General features: G+C 43.9%; 1 protein-coding gene across 4 annotated transcripts in view; it reads right to left on the bottom strand.

Moving 5' to 3' along the window:
• Positions 1-21,110, bottom strand: part of LOC140525357 (aryl hydrocarbon receptor-like) — a 101,046-nt gene extending 79,936 nt beyond the window's left edge. Inside the window, exons 1-2 of one of the 4 annotated variants that reach the window (XR_011974016.1) lie at positions 20,608-21,110; positions 11,426-11,616 (exon numbers count right to left, since the gene is read on the bottom strand). Coding sequence is in view for 1 of the 4 variants with exons in the window: in XM_072640695.1 (XP_072496796.1) it covers positions 11,426-11,616; positions 20,608-20,666 (250 nt within the window). In the remaining 3 variants the exon portion in view is untranslated. Of the gene's footprint in view, position 1; positions 55-11,425; positions 11,617-20,607 lie in introns of those variants that run through there. The other 3 variants (XM_072640695.1, XM_072640696.1, XM_072640697.1) reach the window with 3 other exon arrangements.
• Between the last annotated feature and the right edge of the window lie 2,832 nt (positions 21,111-23,942).

A 23,942-nucleotide genomic window follows, 5' to 3' on the forward strand; every position in this document is an offset into this window, starting at 1 on the left:
CCTACTCAGCTCATCCCTCCTGAATACATCTCCTTCTCTGTTAATGGGAAGGTCCTAAAGAATAAAACAGAAGTGTCTAAAGGATAGAGTAATCAATAGTGCTACAACTAGACTAAATATTTCTCCTCTGTTCCATTAACCCAGAAGCCTTTAGGCCTTAGGTACTTTTAGGTAACTAATTAATACACAAATATACACTGTGAAGTGTTTACTCACACAACAAATGAATGGGTACTTCTTCAGGGGATAGCACCTACTCCGAGGACAATGGGGCTTTCCAACCACTTCTCTTGAGATTGGTTTCCTCATCTGTAAAATGGGATATGTGGAGTAGATGGTTTCTAAGGTCCAGTTCTGTAGCTATGATGCTAAGACCCAAAGAATCACAGATTTAAGAGTTTGATGTGACCTCATTGCCTCCCCATTCTACTATATCTGATAATACTGTATCAGTCTCTACTTGGTGTACCATTCATTCTATGTAATGTAAAATCTCTCCAGTGTCCAGAATATTGAGAGAACCTGAACCCCACTCAGGGTCTCATAGAGTTAATTCCCAGAATCCTTGTCTTACTTCTGACTTATCCTTCCCATTGACCCTGAGTCCCTGTCATCAGCTGGTGATCCTTCTGCAGACCTACTGAGTGATCCCAAGTCGGCAGCCTCAGCCATTTCACATACATGAGGGAGAGGGATGGGCGGATCAGAATTCTTAAGACAAAGGCAATAAAGAGTTGACTGATGTGGGCTTCCCTCACTGGCCTATTTGGACCCAGGGAACATGTCAAGGGAACTTGCTACGATGAAGAGTGGCACTTAGTTTGCCAAAAGCAAGAGTGAGGGATAATCAGTGGAGAATCCAAAGGCTGCTATGGTAAATACTGAGAGGGAAAGCTGTGTATCTCATGAGGGTCCCTGAACCCTCATGGAGTCAGTAGATCAGTTTTAGAACTCGGATGGGAAAATGCTATGTTTTTATTTTCAATCATCTCAAACTTAAATTTAATATTTTCTTCAATTATTTAAATAAAACTTGATTTTGAGAAAGGGTCCAGATTTACTGGATTGTCAAGGAGTTTTCTAAGACTCAGCAAAGGTGAAGAACCCCTGATGTAGAAGAAAACAAGTCAACAAGAAATTATTTAGTACCTCCTATGTTCCAGGCATTATGGTAAGCACTGGGGATACAAAGGAAGGCCAAACACACACACACACACACACACACACACACACACATGCATGCACACGCATGCACATATATATACCATAAAACAATATGACAAGATACAGGCAGGACAAACTGAAGATCATTTCCAAGGGAAGGCACAAAGGTTTAAGAGACCAAGAAAAGGCTTCTGATAGAAGGTAGAACCTTTTTGTAGAATCTTAGCTCAGACCAGGAACTAAGAGATGAGGAGGGAGAATATTCCAGGAAGGTAGAACAGCCAGCCGGTCAGTGGAAATGCCTGGGGCAGAGAGACAGAGGGTCTTGTGTGAGGAAAAGCAAAGAGTCCAAAGTCACTGGATCACAAAGGATGGCGGGAGTGGGTATGGGGTATAAAAAGACAAGAAATGTGGAAGTCAGAGAGGCCTATGCTAGACTGGAAAGATCCTCCTTTGAAGGCTCATGGAATCTCTCAAACAAGAGACTCACAAGATGAAGAACAGAAGATGTCCCTGTAGAATGAAAGCCCGTATCAGTGAAGTTCCTAACTTACTGTGCTACAAAAGCATATGACCTAGCAAACCTGAAAAGAAGACCTGCTGTCAAGTCCTGTCTCTTAAACATCCTAGTTGTGTAACCCTGAACTAGTTACTTAACCTCTCAGGGCCCTACACAATTCCCTAAGACTAAGTCCCATGCCTACATTAAATAATTATTAAGAGTAAGAGAAATGGAAGTCAAAACAATCTTGAGGTTTCACCTTATATACAGCACACTGGAAAAGATGGCAAAAGATGGACTAGCTCCCCAAGATTGTACACCATGTGAAATACCAACAGATCCCTGGTCTTATGCTATATTAGCCAAGAGTCTCAGTGATCTGTCCATGACCCTGATTTCTTCAGCTTTTTCATCAATGACTTGTTTAAAGACATAGATGTAGGAAGCTCCACACTCCATAATACCACTGACATGAGCCCCTGAGATCAGGGTTAGGGAGAACTCCACAGGACTAACCCCCTCCTGCATATGGCAGCCTAGCCAAGTGATTCTTGTCCAAAGTTTCCCAGAGAGCAATCCTACAATGAGAGTTCATTCAGTGTAGTAGAGAGCTCCCTCTGTGGCTTTTAATAGTGTCTCATGATACTTATCATATTAGACGTTGACCAGAAGTGAAGACGGCTGCTACTAGGTCTTGGAATCAGACGTTGAACCCAGGTACCAAGTCCCTAATCCCTGCACTGCCTCCCTCTTGCTCCATCATGAGGTAAAGATAAGATCATGTTCTATAATATGGTCTACCTGAATATTAGTTTTTATGCAGGCAGTGGGAATGGTGGAAAGAAGACTGTCTGCCTACCCCTCTGAGCCTGAGTCATCCTTGGAAAATCTCTTTGCTTTCTCAAGACCTCAGTTTCCTCATCTGGAACAATGGGAGAGCTGAACAAGGTGGATTTTAAGATCCCTTTCAGCTCTGAAACCTAGGGTCTTAGTAGAAAGGCCAGGAGGTAGTAGACTTCCCAACACTGGACATCTTCAAACAGACCATATTACCCCTCCTTGTGTATATTGTAAAAGGAATTTTTATTCAAGGAAGGCATGAATTGAGTGTTCCCTGAGGTCCTTTTCAACTCTGAGGTGCTATGATAGAAGGGTGGAATGCAATAAGATTCCCAAATCAGATCTTGACAGCAGTTTCAATAGGTTGCCTCTAACTCAGACAGGGGTGAATTTAGATCCTGCTGTGATTATCCACAAGTTTTTACCTCTCATTGAATGAATGTGTGTCTTTATGTTTTTATATTGAATTTTATTTTCCATTCCAAATTCTCTCCCTCCCCCCACCTCCCACTCCTTGCCCTGAAAGGGAAAGAAACAAAAAATCTATTACAAGTACATTGTAAGTATTAGTCATACCAAACAAATTTCTATATTGATCATGTTCTGAAAAAAAAAAGACAAAATATATATTCTTCAATCTGCACTCTGAATCCATCAGCTTTCTATCAGGTGGGGATAGCATGTTTCATCATGAGTCCTTAGGAACTGTGGTAGGCCATTACAGTGGTCAGAGTTACTAAGTCAGTCATAGTTCATCATTGTTACAATGCTGCTGTTACTGTGTAAATTGTTCTCCTGGTCCTGTTCACTTCACGCCACATCAGTTCACAGGAATCTTCCCAGATTTTCTGAAACCATTTCCTTCATCACTGCTTACCACACAGCATTATTCCTCCCAATTCTTATGCTATTAAATGAAGAAGACTTGAAATCCTCCCCTTAAAATTCCCAGCATGGGTGGGGGTGGGGGGTGGAGTCAAGATGGTGGAGTAGAAAGACACACATATGCTGGCTTTTCCCACACAGCCCATAAAATACCTGTAGAGAGGGACTTTCAACAGATTCTGGAGCAGCAGAAGTGGAGAACAACAGAGGAGAGGAGATTTCCAGCCCAGGGTGACCTGAAAGGCCAGCAGGAAACATCTGTTGCACCAGACACAGAGCGGAGCCAAGATGGCTTGTGAATAGCCCTCGGGGGTGGAATCTCCAGTTGCAGTAGCAGCAGTTCACAGATTCCCTCAACCCACAGGCACCAAAGGTCAGTGACAGGGTTTTTTTCAGCTGGCCCAGAAGGGCCTAGCTCCAGCCTTAGGCAGCAGTCATAAAGGCAACATCGGGCAGGCAGCAGCAGTTCCCACAGCAGAACCTACAGAAGCCTGCATCCATTGTTGGATGGTAAAAACCATGGGGGCACTGAGAAGCCCATTCTTACCTCAGCCCTGTGTAGAGGCCCTGTGGCAGCTGATCTTTATCTCACACTGAGTGGTGGCCCTGCCCAGGAAGCTTATCTGAATCTCAGCCCCCAGTGCTGGCTTGGTGGAGCTGGAGGCCAGGTGACTGTGGAGAGGAAACTGCAAAGATTCTGGGTACAAAAATCTCTTTCTGCTCCCAGACCAGTGTCCACACTTGATCATGCCCCCTTGGAGGAACTGAGATCTTACAGATTCCCAGAGTATACCTTACTCTTGACAAAGGACCCAAAAGTCAAGTAAAAGGGGAAAAAAAATAAGACTATAGAAAGTTACTTTCTTGGTGAACAGGTATCTTCTCCCATCCTTTCTGATGAGGAAGTACAATGTTAACCATCAGGGAAAGACATAAAAGTCAAGGCTTCTGTATGCCAAACATCCAAAATAACTATCCAATGGTCTCAGACAATGGAAGAGCTCAAAAAGGATTTTGAAAATCAAGTAAGAGAGGTGGAGGAACAATTGGGAAGAGAAATGAGAGAGATGCAAGAAAAGCATGAAACATGGGTCAACACCTTGCTAAAGGAGACCCAAAAAAATGTTGAAGAAAATAACACCTTTAAAAATAGGCTAACTCAACTGGCAAAAGAGGTTCAAAAAGCCAATGAGGAGAAGAATGCTTTAAAAAGAAGAATGAGTGAAATGGAAAAGGAGGTTCAAAAGCTCACTGAAGAAAATAGTTCTTTCAAAATTAGAATGGAACAGATGGAGGCTAATGACTTTATGAGAAACCAAGAAATCACAAAAAAAAACCAAAAGAAAGAAAAAATGGAAGATAATGTGAAATATCTCATTGGAAAAACAACTGACCTGGAAAATAGATCCATGAGAGACAATTTAAAAATTATGGAACTACCTGAAAGCCATGATCAAAAAAGAGTCCAGACATCATCTTTCATGAAATTATCAAGGAAAAATGCCCTGATAGTCTAGAACCAGGGGGCAAAATAAATATTGAAAGAATCCACTGATTACCTCCTGAAAGAGATTCAAAAAGAGAAACTCCTAGGAACATTGTGGCCAAATTCCAGAGTTCCCTGGTCAAGGAGAAAATATTGCAAGCAGCTAGAAAGAAACAATTCAAGTACTGTGGAAATACAATCAGGATAACACAAGATCTAGCAGCTTCTACATTAAGGGATCGAAGGGTATGGAATATGATATTCCAGAAGTCAAAGGAATTAGAACTAAAACCAAGAATCACCTACCCAGCAAAACTAAGTATAATACTTCAGGGGAAAAATGGTCTTTCAATGAAATTGGGGACTTTCAAGCATTCTTGATGAAAAGACCAGAGCTGAAGAGAAAATTTGACTTTCAAACATAAGAATCAAGAGAAGCATGAAAAGGTAAACAGCAAAGAGAAGTCATAAGGAACTTACTAAAGTTGAACTGTTTATATTCCTACATGGAAAGACAATATTTGTAACTCTTGAAACTTTTTTCAGTATCTGGGTAGTTGGTGGGATTACACACACACACACACACACACACACACACACACACACACAAAATTCCCAACATCACTAACTCTAAGTGCATCCAAAGCAGGAGAGAATGTTTGGCAGCAAAATGCCAGGCGGTTACTATGCAATGAATTACACCAAGTCTGTAGTTAGGCAGATCAGGTGTAAGAACTGGAGTCTGACTGTGGCCTCACAGGTGCTCTCTTAATAACAAGTGAGGTTTGCTGGGATGAAAAGAATTGGCTGCTTTCTTTTTCTAGACCTTACCAGCCTTTGACTGCAGAAATAACACTATGTTTGGAATCAAGAGCCCTGAGTTCAAATTCCATCTATGCCACTTATGACCTGTGCAAACTTGGACAAGTCAACTAATTTTCTCCCTGAGCTTCAGTTTCTCTCTCTTTAAAATGTGAGGGTGGCTGGTCTTTGAAGTCCCTTCCAGCTCTAAGTCTATGGGCCTCTAATTCTAAGTCCTTTTACCTGCCAGGCCTCAGTTTTTTTTCTTCTGTAAAATGATCAGATCAGATGGTCTGAGATCACTTCTAGCTCTGGGTTCATGAGTCCATGACTTTCTTTGCCAATGAAAGTTGAGAAGGATTGGGCTATGGAATTGCAGATTCATAACTTAGTCTGGAGTAACACCTGTCCCTAGGAAGACTTCAAGTAAAACCTTCCCTGATGATGCCCTCCTTGACTGCCTCTGTAGGGGGTAGAAGTGAGCCTGGAGTTTCTCAGGTGATAGAGTCAGAGGTTCAACAGGTCCCGCAACCTGCATGGAGTCTGTGACAGATTGGTATGTGTAGACCAGTCTATCTGAATTCAAAAAGGTGGCACTGCCAAGAGCTTGGCCCCAAATGAAGAATGACTGGATCCCAGCCAATCATAAAAATAGCTGGTAAGGTTTGGAGAGGGTGGAAGCTGCCATAGAACATCAGCAATAATTGCTAGGCATTTGACATTTCCTCATCTGCAAAAGGGAGGTCAAAAGACCAACCTCAAAAGGGAGGTAAAAATACCAGCCTCACAGGGCTGTACGGAAGCCCAAATGAGGTTGTCTATAAAATCTTAGCACTTGGTATATATTATCATTCTCTGAGTGAGTAATGTAACAGGAGACAAGCAGAGATTTTTTTTTACAGTTCAAGTTGAACTAAGGACAATAAACTAGTATTTCATCCCAGATGAATTCTAGTGACAGTACATTGAATGAAATATTTGGGTGAGGGAGAGACTGACATTCCCTATGATTTTATTGCTGTGAGGAACACTCAAAGTAAACTCCCTCCATCAATTCAAATTAGCAGCTCATTGGTAACTTTTGGCATTAGTCATGTTCCAGACATACTGGGGTTAATTGACTTGCCAGTAGCCACACAGCCAGGGTGTGTCAAAGGAAAGACTGGAACCCAAATCATTTTTTTTATTATTTGAAGGCCATCCCTCTCTCCATTATACCACACTGCCTCTAAATCAATCAAGTAACAAATTAAAATGTAAATGTGAAATTTGGGTTTCTTTTCTCCTCAACAGATACAGAACCCTTAGCCTCTAATGATGTTCTGATCATGTCACCTCCCTCCTCAAGAACCTCCAATGACTCCCTATTGCTTTTAGAGTAACATACAAAATCACTTTTGGTATGTATATTCCTTCACATTCTGTCTCCGGACATATTACATATTACTATCCTTCACACATACTCTTATTCTGCCAAACTGACCTACCTCCTCTTCTTTCCAAGCAACATTCCATCTCCCCCCTCCATGCCTTTGCCTTTGCACAGACTCCCTCATACTGGGAGTACCCTGTTTCCTCACCTCCACCTCTTGTAACCCTCATTGTCCCTTCAAGACTCAGTTCAAGTGATACCTCCTATGAGAATCCTTTTCTGATCTCCCAACCCCATATTAGTGCCATCAAGACAACTGATTTGCATTTACATTGTATATATTTCATATGTATACATCTATGCCTCTATTGAACCCTCCCCCCAAAAGAACATAAGCTTCCTGAGGGGTGAGAACTGTTGTCCTTTGTCTTTGAACTCCTAGCACTTTGCACAATGTCCCTTACAAAGTAAGTGTCTAATAAATACTTGCTGATCATTGACAGATTGGCAGGAAGAAAACATCCTTCTGACACCTACCAAGCTATTTCACTAAGACGATGTGTTTACTGTCACATGGGCCCTTTTCCATGATGAAGAGGAAAATTCTTTTTATAGACTCTGGCAACCCCATCATCTCTAATTCCATCAAGCTCCAGAAGATACTGATCATTGAACTCTCAATTCACCAGGCTGTGTGATGTACCTAGCATTCCCCATTCCTTAAGTATGATGGATGAAGAACTGACTCTCTGTACCCCACTCCTACCTCCAAAGCCAGATTTCCTGGCTTCTCCATCCAGAAGAGCTTCATTCCCTTTTCCCCTCCTACTCAGAGTTATTACCCAGTTCAGACTTATCACCTCTTGCCTGGATCATTTTTTAAACAATAGACTAATAATGTTTTTTGTTTTTACATCACGTTATCTTCAAATATGCTCACCCCCTCCAAAGAAAAGTCTTCCCTTGTAGCAAAGAAAACCAGTTAGACAAAAATGGCATTTCCACATCTCAATTTTCTTTCCACTGCAATTATTAGAAGGTATCCCACCCACCACTCCACCAGTGAAATATGTTTCATTTGTAAAAGTTTTGTATACCTAGCACCTTGAGTAGCCTCATTCTATACACATCAAAGGCATTTATTAAATATTTGTTCAATGAAAAGGAGTACAGCAGATTGCTGGAATCACCAGGGAATGATCTACCAAAAGGGGAAAGTGAGATAGGCTAGTTTCAATCACTTACATATCTTCCTTGACCACACTATTTTATCTATGATAAGTGTGGTAGAAACATCTTTGTTATCTGAATGAAAGAAAGAGGATGAGGGTCAGTTACAGAGAGAAAGTGGGAAAGAGAGAAGTGTGAAGAAGTGAGGGAGAAAGAGGGAGGGAGAAGAAAAGAGAGGAGAGAGAAAAGGAGAAGGAAGAGGAGAAGGAAAGGGAGAATGAAGCCAAGAAGATCAAGGTTAAAAATGTTCAAAGGAAACTTGTCTTCATCTAGCTGGCTTTGCCAGAGATTACTAAAGGAAAGTGAGAAGTCAAAGAGCCTGTATCTCCAGCACTGGGACAGTAAGTAGCAGCACCAGTCTCTCAGGCCCATGTGAGGATCAATGAGAACCAATGTGTAAAGAGCTCTGGCAGCCTGAAAGTGAGAACCAATGTCAGCATGCACTACTATCTTCCTTGTCATTATTATCACCTCTTTTGGGCCAAAGACACTTCCTTTTATAGGCTGGGGCATTTCTCTACCCTGTGGCTTCAGGTGCATCACATCATGGATCCACCAAACTTAATTTAGACAGGACCCCAGCGATCAGCTAATCCAAGTCATGGCCCGATGTGTAGCTTCCTGGCAAATAGTTGCAACTGCATTTTACCATTAAAGTAACAGGGAACTCACTACTGATCCTGCCCTCCAGTCCCCAATCTTCCAAGGCAGCCCATTCCACTTTTTCCTCTTTTTTTAGCCAGCCCCAAGTGTGGTGATAGTAAGTTCTTTTTCACATCGAGCTTCAGGCTGCCTTCCTGTAATTGTCATTAACTAGAAAGGATGTTCCTCACTCTCCATCAATGGGAGGTCCATCCAGAGTGAGCACATGCCCTATGTTCATGCAGCTCCATCTATCAAGCAATCAATCCATGAGCATTTATAATGCACTGTGCCAAGAGTTTGTATTACATTGACAGATATGTCCATGTATAAGTATATTGTTGTTGTGTTCGTCCTTCATTGCTGAAGAAGACTATGCCATCAGAGAAATGATGACATGAGTTGCATTTGACTTTGTGCAGCAGAAATAAATGGAGCAGACATGCAGCATCAAGACAAAGTTGTTGGGTGGGGTGGGATGCTTGCCAAGAGTATTGGGAGCTCTTCATGTGGCTTTCACTGAGTGCCTTTGAATTGAAAACAAAAGCTCCAGCTTGAGAAAAGAGGTTTTCTTAGATCCCTTTCCCATCATCCAGTCTGCTGCTTTTGCTGTTCTGAGATCTAGGGCCATCCTAAGGCCAGGACCCCTACTCTTGGGTTTGAATATTTGCAAGTCCTTCTCTTTGGGGCTTATGTCTAAGCCCAAAGCATGAGACTTCCAGAAGGCAGAAGGCACTACACCTGGCCAGGAAGGCAACCATTTCCTGACTGACTGAGGAGAGACTCCAGTAGGAAAATAGGTTCCACAAGTATCTCCAACAGAAATGGCACCCACTGTCACTCATGCCTAGAATGCATTTGCCTACTCTCTTCAGCCTTTCAGAATCCCTAGTTTCTTTCAAGTCTTCACTAGAGCACTACCTTCTTCATGAATGAAACCTTTCCTGATCCCCCAGATACCAGTTCTACATTGCCCCTACCCTCATCACTTTGAATCTATTTTGTATCCATTTTAACATCACATTATATTTATTTATATCCATGTTTACAAAGTACACACTTTGTATATACCTATATGTGTGCATACTGTTGGAGCAGCTGAATGGTGAAGTGAATACAGTGCCAGTCCTGGAATCAGAAAGACTCATCGTTGTGTGTTCAGATCTGGCCTCAGACACTGGGCAAGTCACTTCACCAACCACTCCAGTATCTCTGCCAAAAAAAAAATCTCACATGGGGTCATGACGGAAACAACTGAAAAACAATATGCGTGTTGTCTCTTGTGTTAGAATATAAGTACCTTAAGGGCAAGGATTGTTTATTTCTTTGTGTGTTCAGCACCAAGGACAGTGACTTCCACATAGCAGGGCCTTAATAACCACTTGTTGATTTATTGCTTACTTGCTATTCAGAGCAAAGCTCACTGGGAGGTGGTGTGTGAATCACGAAACTTAGGTAAGATACAGCTCTTATGCTCATCATGCTTCCAGTCTAATGGTTTCTTCAAGATGCATGAATAGGAATTAAGAATTAGAAGAAGCAGACTAATTTCCCATCAACACAGGACACAAAGACTGACACACGAGGAAGAAGTATTTATTATGCCCATAAAGACTTGATTCATGGGTCATGAGGTCAAAGTACAGTTTTAAAGTCACTGAGACTCTTTGCTATGATGTAGATTTTACAGGTTTAAGAGGTGTCATCGAATTTCTCAGAAGGAGTAACAACCAATCAAAAACCAGAGGGGAGGAGGCTAAGGGAAGAAATTGTACCATTGTAAACCTAAGCTGAGACCTTTATGATCCATATCATATCCAAGGAAGGTGAAAACACACCAGGAATGCCAAACTATATCAGCCATTGAATCTAAGCTTGGTCTTGGATTAACAAGGGAGATGCTCAGGTTCAACAAGGTTTAGAACTTGATGTCCTTGTCCAAACTGGAATTTGAATCTCTGGTTCGCAATATCCAGGAACATATATCTGCCGCATGACATTGTCCCCCATGTGCCTACATCCCCAAAGCAACTTCCCAGCTTAAATATGGTACCATGTGAGCACAACCCATCAACCAGTCAACCAGCAGCAGAATTGGGGCTGGATTATAGGGGTTTTACCTAAGGCATTGAATTTAAAGAATGCCAGTGACCCTTGTAGTCCTTAGGGGTAATAGAAACAACAAAATTTATCACCAATTAGCCAAGAATGCAAGTTAAAATTGGAAACTCCTAGAGGGTAGCAGGGAGCTATTGTGACTTCTCTCTCTTCCTTCCCTTCACTGTGGCTTCTTTGGAAATGATCTCACAAAGATGTTCCAGGGGTTCTCAGTCTCTAACAATAGAGTGTCTCCCCCCATTCCCCAATTGATGGCATCCTTCATGTTGTTTTTCATAGATGCAGCAATTCCTAAGTAGGGCTCTCCTGCTGACCACCTAAGCATGTTCAAAGTGGGGATAACTGGATTTGGGGAAAGCAGGTGGGGACCATCTCCACATCTTACCTGTGAAATAGTCCTTTACCTTAAGATAACCCACAGCCAGCCTGAGGATGGAAAGTTTGTCCAGTCGGGTCCGGACATCCTCAGGAAAAGGCAACAAGTTGGTCAGTTTGTTGAGCTCATGATTCAGAAGGTCCCTGTGTCTTTTTGAAGGGTTGGACTTGATGTCCTCAGGAGGGGGTGGCTTGGGATTGCTGAATAGAAAAAAAGAAGGAAAGAAGATTATGATCAATTTATTTAGACAGGTCTGCATCTATTTTTTTAGATTAAATATTATCCAAACCTGGGAAAACTATCCCAACTCTACTGATCCTCAAAGTCCCAGGTCAAATATAATATCTCCCATGATGCTTCAGGACTGAGCATCCTCTGCTCACAACTTCTATGAGAGTAGCTCTGCTTTGTGGATTTCAAAAACATCTGGAAGAACTTACATGAACTGATGCTAAGTGAAATGAGCAGAACCAGGAGAACATTGTACACAGTAACTGTAACACTGTGTGATGAGAAGTTATAATAGACTTAGCTCTTCTCAGCAATACAATGATCCAAGACAGTTCCACAGAACTTAGGATGAAAAACGTTATTTATCTCCAGAGAATGATGGAGTGTGAATGCAGACTGAAGCATACTATTTTAACTTTTCAGGTAGAGGGACTTGTTTTTTTTTCTTTTATTGTTTCTTCTCTCACAACATGACTAATGTGGAAATGTTTTACTTGATTTCACATGTATAACCTATATCAGATTATTTGTTGTCTTGGGGAGGGAAGAAGGGAGAAAAATTTAGAACTCAAAGTCTTTCAAAAAATGAATGTTAGAAATCATCTTCACATGTCAAAAATAAAATATTATGAAATTTAAAAGGGAATATCTCTGCTCCAAAATTATCTTCTATTTTGCAACCTTGAGCAAGGCACTTATCCCTTCTACCTCAGTTTCCCCATCTGTAAAATGGAGACAATATCATCTGCTTCACTGAGTTTTTATAAGGATCAAATTAATTTAGAGACAGATAAATGGGTGGACTGATATATAATACATAAGTAGATAGCATTTTACAAACATAAAAAATGTTATTTTTATCATCTACTCTGTATGTATCTATAAATGTACACACCATCTTCCCTAGCTAAGCAATAAGCTCCTTGGAGGCAGGAATCATTTCCCTCTGGACCTATACAATGACTTGCATCTGCTATCTATTTGATAAAAGCTCTTTGGTGGATTGAGTAATGTCAGCTAGCCTTTACATAGCACTTTTCATTTTACAAATCACTTTACACACATTGCTCTATTTGACTTTTGCAACAATCCAATGCAGTCAGTGCTGTTATTTTTCTTTTGGTCAGATGGAATAACTGAGGTGCTAATATATTAGCCCCATTTTGCAGATGAGGAAGGGAAAGCTAGATCCCTTTGTGTTCTTTATGAAGTCTACAGTTCCTGGACTCTGTGAAGCTTCCCCAGACGGGCAGAAGCTGCCCAAAACTGTTGGCAAAAACTTATGGAGTCAGGGGCCCCTCTGTGCCCCTCAATGGACAACTTTTGATCACTTGTACACTTTGCCCTATGCTCCAAATCAAATAGTACCCTCTTCTGAAGAGCCTCTCTCAAGTTGTCGTCAGACTGGATGAATCACTCATTCGAAAAGCAAAATGAAAAAGTGCAGCCCCGCATCTTGCTTTTCTGTGAATTGTATCTCCCCTTCCAAGGCTGTGATGTAAAACCAGAAAATCCCTGCCTAGCCGTCGACATCGTTAAGCTACTCATCATCCAGTTAAAGAGCCATACTTGAAAAATGAATTGTGTCTTTTAAATGCTGAACTCACAATCTAAAGATACTAAGGACAGCTCCTGAGTGGCACACCACACCTCGTCCATTCCTTGGTGGCCATCAGCTTTCAGACAAGGAGACAGCAAAGGGTCTAAAGGCCTTTGCTTCAGATGATAAATATGCTTCTGAAGAAAAGGATTCTCCTCTAGTGGGACCCTGAGAGAATTAGCCCTGGACTGGGAGGATGGATGAGCCCCACTAAACTCAGAATCACTCACTTATGTTCTCCCCATCTTCTTAGCATTCCTTCCCCTTTTGTTTTCTTCATCATAAAAGAAGAGGGTACAGCTTTGCACAGATTGAGGAGGGTGAGGCAGAGTGTAAATCTTCACAGACTGTCAGATTTGTTTGATGTAGTGATTGGTTTTGCTTATTTTTTCTTCTTCCTTTTTCTTTCTTTTTTAAATTCTTTGTTATGAGGTATAGCTCTAGGGAAGGAGAAGCAGAAAGCTAGAGGGGGAAATTAATGTAAAGACAAAAGAGGTCAATAAAGATTTATTTAAAAGGGGGAGAGCTCAGTTAGGAACAGCTAAAGAGCACCAGTCGTTCATCAGTCTGCCAAAGACAGCCCAGGGAATCTTGATTTGTTTTTTGAAAGAGAAGAATATTTCTGAACTCTATGCAGTGACCAAGCTTAGAAAACTTCATCCCCAAACCTTCAGAAGTCTATACTCTCAGACTGCATGCAGTCACGTTCTTCCAATAACTTCCATGACCAAACTGAAGTTGATGTGCAATAATTTTGCAAATGAAAGTCTCAACTTTCTTATGTGTACAAAGTAAAGCACCTGACACAGCCTGCATGGGAGTGGTGAACTTCCTCTACTATGTGAACTTGACATTTCTGGTGCAGTAGTATTGATTAGTTTTGCCTCCCAGTCCTCAGGAATGAAAGCCAATGTGGTTTGTGCATTTGTTTGTAAGCTGGTCATGCACAGAAGTGCTTTGGCTCAGAGCTGAGACCAATCACAACTCCCCCAGAAGTCATGAAGACAGCCCATCTGGTGGAGGGAGGAGCCCTGGCTCTAGAGTCCTTGGATTCCAGCCTGGCAGGGGCCTCTGGAGCCATCAAATCCCACTCCTTCATTTTATAGGAGTCCAGGAAGGTGAAATGTCTGTCCCCAGGTCACATGGGTAGAAAACAGCAGAGGCATGATTTGAACCCAGGTCCTCTCATTTCAAAGACTTCCTCTGCACCCCAAGGTTCAAACTCTCATCTCTGCCTCTTCCCCACTGTTCAGCTTTGGGGAAGGCTTCTCCAAAATCAGTTAACCTTTCAGAGCCCAAGTTTTCTCATTTCCTCAGAGGAGGGGATGGTGCCAGATAGCTTTTGGGAGCCCTTCCCTCTCTGTAGCTAGGATTCTAGGAATGCATAACGGATTAGGACTCAGCAGACCTGGTTCGAATCCTGACTCTACTCACCTCTCTGGGCCCATTTCCTTATTCATAAAAACAGGAGGTTTGATTAACAATATTCTCTGTTTAGCCTTCAAAGCCCTTTATAAGCTGGTCCTCTCCTCCATTTCCAGTTTTCTTCCATCTTATTTTCTGACACATATGCTTCAGTCCAATGACATAGGCCTCTTGGCTTTTCCACAGACAAGACCCCCTATCTCTGGGGTCCAGGCATTTTCTCTGATTGTCCCCCATGTTTGGAATGCTCCTGTCCATCCCAAAGACATTACTCCCTGGCTTCCTTTAAGTCCCAGCTAAAGACTTTCTTCCTACAGGAAGCCTCCATGAACCCCTCCTAATTCCAGGGCCTTCCCTTGATTCATTGTCTCCTGTCTCCTGCATAGTTTGTTTTGTAGATTTTGTCTGCATATTGTCTCCCCCCTTAAATTGTCAGCTCCTTGAGGCCAGTGGACTGTCTTTTTGTATCCCCATCATTTAGTGTAGTGTTTCGATACATTGTAAGCAATTAATCAAAGATAAGTTAGGATAAGACTGGTTTTTCTCCTCTACTCTCCACATTCTTGCTCAGACATGAGTTTCCCCAGAGGATATTGGCCCTCTCCAGCTTCCCATCAGTGGCATAGCACATCCTACCTCCCCATCTCTCTTAGGAAAGAGTCCAACCTCCTGTCTTCTATCCCTGTCCTAAATGGTGTCCCCCAAACAGCTGGAGGAACAACACAGACAACAGCAGACTATGTTGGTCATGGATCTAGAGTAGAGAGGGACCTCAAAGCCCTTCATTTTACACATGAGACAGAACACTGAATCTCAGGGGACTAAGTGAGTTGCCCAAGGTCGTGCCTAAGTCCTCAGTCTTCAAAGCCAGTGTTGTTCACAGTATTGGTTAATTCTGCCAAAACTGCTCCCCCTTCTCCTCCCCCTTTCTTTTTTATTCTTTCCTATAAGGTCTGGTTCTCTGGCAGGAGAAAAAGGCACATCTGGAAAGAAGAAGTGATTGTCTAACACCATTGGCTGAAGTCCTAATTGAGGTGCTTTCTTCTAAGTACTATCAGATGAAAGGGGCAGCTAGGTGGTGCAGTGGATAGAGCACCAGTGCAGGAGTCAGAAGGACCTGAGTTCAAATCTTACCTCAGATATTTGACACTCAATAGCTGCATGACCTTGGGCAAGTCACTTAACCCCAATTGTCTCATCCTGGGTCATCTCCAGTCATCCTGATGAATATCTGGTCACTAGATTCAGATGGCTCTGGAGGAGAAGTGAGGCTGGTGACCTGCACAGCCCTCCCTCACTCAAAACAAAGTCAAGCGCAAGTCATGTCACCATTTCTCTGATGGCATGGTATTCCTTGGCAATGAAGGGCAAACACACACACATCAGATGAAAATAATTTAATCAGTGAATCTCAAATACCTGTTAAAAGGGGAGAATTCAAAAAGAAATGAAGGAAGGAAGGGATGAAGGGAGGAAGGGAGTAGGCAGGAAAGGAGGAAGGGAGTAGGGAGGAAGGCAGGAAGGGAGGAATGAAGGAAGGGAGGGAGGGAGGAATGGAGGAAGGGAGGGAGGGATGGATGAAAAAAGGAAGGAAAGGAGGGAGGGATGAAGGAAGGGAGGAAGAAAAGAAGGATAATATTTACTAAGATGATACAATAAGGACAATTGGGTATGAAACATGTCCCACAAAATTCTTTCCCTCCCCTTTGTACATACACAGTTCAGAGAAAAGTAGTTAGAGGTCATGTGTGGCCAAGGAGTGGCTCACCCCTGATGGATGTGTGTCCTTTTATCTCATTCATGCTCTCAAGTTTTCCCTAGACATGGTGAAGCAACAGGTACAGGACTCCAGAAATAACTATGGAGCCTCTAGAAGGATTTTGTGATGTAAAGCCCACTCTAATGTCTCATGAGGTGGAGAGGTTACACTGGGGACCTGAGGTTCTGATCACTGAACCATAATCTCTGACAGGTTTTACCAACCTGGGACAGCCTCCAGGATAAGTCATAATAGTTGTGGCTTTTTGTTATTTTTCAAAGTAAATATTTCTTTGTAATAACTAATTAATGTTAAGTGATTAAATGGAATTGGATGGATAGTCATTGGTATTTAGCTACAGTTGTTTTGTCCTTCATTCTTGGAGAGGACTATGACATCAGGGAGGTGATGCCATGGCATGCAAGTGAATTGGATTTAAGTGAGGGAGGACTGGGAAAAGTCACCAGCCTCACTTTGTCTTCCAGAGACATCTGGGTGCAGTCATCACATACAGATCAGGACAACATTTAGCAGAGAGAGAAAACACACCTGGTGAAGGCTTGAGCCAATGACATTACAGAAGAGAAACCCATCAGCCTCTCTAGACACCCATAGAACCCTGCAGGGGAGATCCATCAGCCAGACTTTGGAAAAGACACCAGAGAATACTCACAAATTGTCTGTCTATTGTCCAAGACTCAACATGTCTCAAATAAGAGAAACTCAACCACCAGATAAGCCAGAAGATGGATGGACCTTCCAGCCATGGCCACTTTTAAAGCCATTAAAATTTTCAGATCTACCTTGGTAGAAGAAGTTCCACAATTCAAAGCCATAGATGTTTGCAGTATGAAAGTTTAATGTCAATTAAGTTCTAAAAATAGACTACATATCCCTTATGCCAAGACCCTGGGATCTTGACAGCACAGGTACTTACTATACATTGAAGGTCTCAAGTCATCTACAAGCTCTTGGTCTCAAGAGTGACCTGAGGCTCAGAGAGATTCAACAACTCATCAAGAGTCATAAAGTTTTTAAGTGCCACACACTGGAGGGAAGCCCACAGGACACAGGCCTGAAGACCTACTATTTTCTCAGTTGCCTGACATATCTGTACAGTGCCTCAGGCATGGGAGAAGTGCTGTATTTACATCTCTGGTAGACCAGCAATGATGAGCTACCTGATGGATCACTGAGAAATATATGACATACATTTCACAAATAAGGAAACTGAGGAAGCCAAGAAACAAATTGACACATTTGAAGTCATTCATCAAGAATAACAGGTCAGAGTCAGAGCTGCAAGAGACCTGCAAAATTGGTATGTTCATTTTAACAGTTTACAGCTAGCATCTCTTTGGATCCTTACAGCAACACTGTGGGGTTGATGTATTTCTCTTCCCATTTTGCAGGTGCAGAAATTGAGGTCCAGAGAGGGGAAGAACTTGTGTTGTCCAAAATTCAACCCCTAGGAAGGGATAAAGTCAGAATTTGAACCCTGGTTGTCATATGTCCAATCTCATGCTCCTCTCACACCTGCCCTGAGAAGTAGTGATTCTGACTCCCAAACAAGTGCATTTCAAAGTCTTTGGAAAAACTTGACTGTCTTCTCTCTTTTTCAAACCTGGGAGAGTGGAATGGACAGATCACAAGGGTCTGAGAGGTGTGCCAGTCATTAGGCAGAGCAGGCACACAACTGTGCCCTGAACCTTGCTGCATTATCCTCTACACACACACACACACACACACACATGTACACACACATGCATGTACACATGCACATATGCATGCACACACATGTACACACACATACATCTCCAGCTTCAGCACCATCATGTTTGACATGGCTATAGGCTTCCCCAACTTGGAACCCTCTAACAGTCCAATGGGATACATGGAAGACCAACCCCGTTAGGCTTCCCATGCAATGTATCTGTTCAGAAACACCAGTATTCAGAATGGACTCTCACTTTCATGGGAGAGAAAAAAGAGTCCCCTTTTTTAATAACAAGAAAAGCAATGAGTAACAGCTCTTTCTCCAAGCTGAGTGATTAAAGAAAGCCACAAAGCCAGGGAGTGCAGAACAAAGCAATTCTAAAAATCCATCCAAAGAAGGTTAAAGTTTAAAAATAAAAAGGTCATCTTGTAATCATTAATCACTCTCCAGGCAAACCAAGTCACATGCCAGGTGAAGACCAGGCCAGAAGGTTGTGAGGGATGCACTCAATGGCCTCTCCAGCTGCTGGTCCCTCTAAGCTCTAAATGCTACAAACTTCCCCTCTAGTCTTGTTCTCTTCAGAATGTAGAAGCTGGGCAGGGACAGTGGCAGCCATTGCTCTCTAGGTTCAAGAAACAGTCCAAACTGTGCAAAGATCACTCTTGGTCTGGGTTCCAGTCCATGTGGTCTATTTGCTATTTCTCTCATTTAACATTCCAACTCTCGCCTTCTTGCCTTGGAATCAGCCCTCCATCTTTGGGGGCACCTCAAGGCTTCCTGGTTGAATGGCTAGAGGTTGTGTTGGGGACAGGAAGACCCTGGTTCCAGTTCTGCTTCTGACACATGCTACTGTGACCATGAACAAGGTTCATCACCTCCTTGGTCCTTCAGATGAATTCCTATACATCAGCAGAGGCAACTTCCACATTAATGTAATGACAAATCGGAACCAAAAACAATTGTTCATCTAAGTCTGTATTTCAGGGCATCATGAACTTAAAAAGATCTTCCTTAGGAATTGCCTGGCTTACTGGTCCTAGTCCAGACCCATTAAAAGATAAATGGCTTTTTTGTTTTTTGGTTTTTTATCAGTGCTTTGTATTAAACGTTGTTGTTGCTTCCTGGTCAGTGAATCCCCTACTCACATTAGAATCCTCTCTGGTAACTATGAGAGAAAGTAGATGAGCACCAAGGCCCAACCTGACCACTTATGCCTTATTCCATGCCTACAGTGCATTTCCTCTGCCCAGTGACAGGAGGCAGATTTCACTGGGTTTCATGATAGGTCCTTTCACATCACAATTCCCACCTTGCCCCAACTCTTTCTTTAAGAGATAGGAGAACTGAGGAAGGGGAAAGTCCAAGATTCAAGCCAGGTCCTCTAATCCAGGGGCTCTCTTCCTTGATAGCACTGACCCATTCAACAAGGGCAGGACCCAGGATGACATTCATGTGCATATATAGCAGGGCTAGAACAAAGCCATGGTATAAGTATCCCAGACACCTTCTAGGCATACAGTAACAGAACTGGAGACAGCTCAAGAATGACCCTAACGTGTCACCCATCCCCTTTACATCTCTGCTTAAACACTGGCTGTTTCTATCTCTCCTGCGTCTCTGCCTTCAGTCCAGCCCCACCTGGTTCCCCCAAAGGAAATGAATGACCTTAAACTTGCTCTCTACACCTGAGCCAGTTCAGAGGAACTAAGAAAGAAAATCTCCCTCTACATAAAAAATAAAATAAAAATACTTTTCAAGGGGAGGGGGGTTTCGTTTCATGGAGCTGAGGAGAGCTTGGGGGTAGGGAAGAAGTCTTGGGGATGGGGAGTCACAAACAGTACAAAATGAAAATCAAAGTTACTTAGCCAGCCCCTAGCTGGGCCCCCCATCCTCAGCCCTCCCTCCGGCCTAATTGGGCCAGCGCTTCCGAGGCCAGCGTTAGAACCGAGAGGAGGGGGTGGGTCGGGAAAGGTTGCTGAGTTTGGAGACCTCCCTCTGTAAGTTTGGAAGGTCTAGAGAGCTGTGCTGAGCCTATGTTCTAACCAAGACATTGGCTTCTTCAAGGGCTGTGGTGGCCCTTTAAGGCTATTAGGGCCCTGTCCTAGGTCCCCAAGAAGCCCCACTGAGGACACTTTTGGTGGGGCAAGACCTCCTGAGAAAAGGATGGGGACGGGCATGGGGGCCTTGCGAGACCGCCCTGGTTCTAGAGTCAGAAGTACTGGCTTCCAATTCAGACCTTCCCCTGTGGAGCCTCGGCTTCCCGGGATCTCCAACCTCCCCCGGGCTCCTAGCCGCTCTGTTCCGTACTCTTAGCCCCGCAGGAGGCTGCCAGTCTCTAAAGGCACCCTGGGCCCAGTAACCAGCTGAGCTCTGGTCCTGGGCGATCCAGGCTGGCCCCAAGTGGGGCAGCAGCGGCGGCGGGCTAGGAAGTTGCCCGCTCTCCTGGTCCAAGTACCCACCTCTTCCGCACCGGCTTTTTCCTTTTCTTCTTGGCATAGGCGCCTCCGGCCAGCAGCATAGCGAAAGCTGCTCCGAGCTCTCACCCTCCTAAGGACCAGAGGACCCAGGCGTCCAGCACCTCCGACCCGGGCCCGGCTAGATGAAAGGAAGGGATTGAGGCTGAGACAGGTGGCGGGAAGGACTGATTCCCTCCGGTCAGAGAGTACAAGGGGAGGAGACGGGCGCAGCCACCTCAAGTTGGCACGCACGCACCCCAAACCCAACCTACTGCAGCGGGGCAGGAAGAGAGCAGGCAGCATCCTCAGGGGCCCGAGGCGGGAGCTGCTATTGCAGTCACAATATGGACAGCACAGGGTGGGTGGGGCCCTGGAAAGGTCCCTGCAAGCCACAGCGGTCCCAGCTGAGGGGCGCTGCAGCCTCTGCTGCCGGTCGGTCCCACAGATCTTCAGCCTCTGCCCTGACCTCCACAAGAGTCAGAGCTCTGATTGCGGGCTCAGGGTCTGCCTTGCTCCTGCAGTTGCTGCCGCGTGGGGGCGCAATTCCTCCCGCCAGGAGTTTACCAGCCCTGCTGCCATGGGCAGGCACCTGCGGGGCCCAGGGAGGGAGGGACCGAGCTCTGCGACTGCCAGGTGGTCGCCTGGCCGCATTTAGAGACACTCAGCATGCTGGAGGAGGAGGCTGAGGCCAGAGAGAAGAGGAAGAGGAAAGAAAAGGAAGGAGGAGAGAAAAGGAGGGAGGAGAAAGGAGGAGGGTGAGGGGTAAGGGGAATCAGAGAAAGAGGGAGGAGGAGGAAAAGGAGGGAAGAAGGAGGGATGATGAAGGAAGAGGGGAGAGGAAGAGGAAGGAAGATAAGAGGGAAGAAAGGGAAGAGGAGAACGACAAAGAAAATGAGGGAGGAGAGGAGGAAGGGGGAACTTTTGTTCCCCACTTCCTAGCACTCTTGGCTTTGGCCATTCACCTCCTAAATGGAGGAAAGCTGAAAAGGCTGAGTTTCCTACTTCAAGGTGAGAGAAAACTATTTTTCTGCCTTTTGGAGAAAACTGAAGTAATGGTCTGGATGTTGTCCCCTCCTGGGAAAGAAAGTCCACGGACTTCCTAGAGGCAGACTGGGGCAGAAAAAACAGAATTGAAAGGCTGGCGATAACCTGATGGGCTTGCTTCATATCCTGCCTTTACATATTCAAACCTTTACCATCTTGTGGTCTTGGATCAGTCTTGTCCTCTCTTGGTCTCAGTTCCCTCCTGGGTATAGTGACTCCCTCTTGCAGTTTAAATCTATGATCCTCGAAAGTTGGAGGGGCCCTCAGGGACATCATGTGGTCCAGCCTGACACCTAATGCTAGAGTCTTGTCTACAGTATCTAATCCCTTCTTGAACACTTCTAGTGACAAGGAGCTCACTACTAAAAAATGCTCTACTCCTCCCCACCCCCCAGTCCCAGCCCCATGCTGGATAGTGCTGCTGGGGAGAAATTCTATCCTTCCATTAAGCCAAAATCTTACCTTATCTCTCATAAGAGATGGGAGATCTTCACTGCTCCTGGTCCTTTCCTTTGGGGATGCATAGAACAATCTGTTTCTGCCACTTCCTACCTGTGTGACCTTGGACAAATTATTTTCTATCTCTGTTAGCTACAAAATGACATTTTAGCCTTTGAGAACCTGCCGGATCTAGGTTTATGATCCTATGAATTAGATTCCCTCTTGAATAGGACACTCCTTTAAATGTGGATTTACAATCATCCTGTCCTGTACCCCCACCCTCATCCTCAACCTTCCTTCTCCAAGCAAATGGATCACCCCAGGTCCTTCAGCAGTTTCTAACCCCTCATCACCCTGAATGTCCTCCTTGAATTAACGAAGTATTTAGCTATAGAGGAGCCAAGATTTTGCCCAGTCAGCTCAGAGACCATTGACACTCTTACCTTTCTTGCTGTCATTTTCCTTTCTGAAGTTATCACCTTGGACATGCTGACAGAGTTCTGTGGAAGTTAAGTCATCCTCCCCAAAACCGGGCCATGGTGGGCATGTCCCCTACCCCATGGACCATCACCTGAACACTGAGGAACCTGAAGACGGTGTGTTCAGCATCTTGTCCAAGGTTGGCAGTATCTCAAAGCAGTGAGAAGCCCAGGTCTTCCCCACCCTGCTCCCAACTCCATTACCAGACTACAGGGCCTTCCATTCAACTGTTTGTTTCTCTCCTTCCTCAGAGGGCTGTGTACCTCTTCCAGCCTTGTAAATTATTGAAGTGAGATGCACAAAGGCTAGAGTTTTAGAAAGTTCTCTTTAGGCCAATCAATTCTATTGAGGCTAGAGAAATGATATTGAGTTTCCCGAAGGGAAGGAGAAAAAATGGTCCCTTCTATTCCACCTTGGATAAAGACAGCTGGGCCCACACCACTAAAGGAAAGGTAGAAATAAAGAGCAGTGACATAGAAAGGAATTGAGACAGGTAGGCAAGGTGGCTCCTCAACTTGTGTCCCTCCTTCCATCAAAGGTCTCAAACCAATTGCCCTGATAAACAAAAATTTCCCCAAGTGACCAATTTACTTCTGTCCCATTTAAAGGAAACAAAGGACAACAGACTGACAGAGAGGTAGTGAGTTCTCTCCTCCGCAAATCCTTAATCCAAGCCTGGTGATCCTTTGAACCATGTTGGAGAGAAGACTTTTTCGTATGTGGGTGGGACTCCTTTGGACTCTAAAACTTCTGTTCTGCAAAAAGAAATTGAGAGGAAATTGGGTAATATAGGGAACAAAGTGGTTCCAAATGGTCAAGCAGACCACCAACATTGACTTTGAGCTTTCTTCAGGTCAAGCAGCATTTTAGGAGCTGAGGGTGCACAGGCACAAAATGAAATAGTCACTGCCCTCAAGGATCTTACATCCTATGAAAGAAACAACAGGTAAAGGGTGTTGTTGTTGTCATCTAGTAGTTTCAGTCATGTCCAGCTCTTGGTGACCCCATTTGGAATTTCCTTAGCAGAGATATTGGGGTGGTTTGTCATTTCCTTCTTCAGTGGGTAAACAGTAGATTCACAGTATATGTAAACGCAGAGTTTACAGAAGCTAAAGAAAAGGCAATTTTAGTCACTGAGGGAGAGCAGGAAAGCCCTAGTGGAGCTTGAGCTGAACCTTGCAGGGAGAAGGAAATTCTGAAGGGATGGGAGATAGATTCTATAGGAAAGAGAGCATTCCACCATGGTGGATAAGCCTGGTCAGAGTTTTCAGGTGTGAAGTAGCATACTGAGTTTACAGAGCTCATGGCAAGCAGGACAGTTGGGCTGGACTGTGGAGTTCATGAAGGGGACTAATATATATTGTACAATGTGC

The sequence above is a fragment of the Notamacropus eugenii genome, chromosome 2 (genome assembly GCF_028372415.1).
Source record: "Notamacropus eugenii isolate mMacEug1 chromosome 2, mMacEug1.pri_v2, whole genome shotgun sequence".
In the NCBI taxonomy this organism is placed as follows: domain Eukaryota; kingdom Metazoa; phylum Chordata; class Mammalia; order Diprotodontia; family Macropodidae; genus Notamacropus; species Notamacropus eugenii.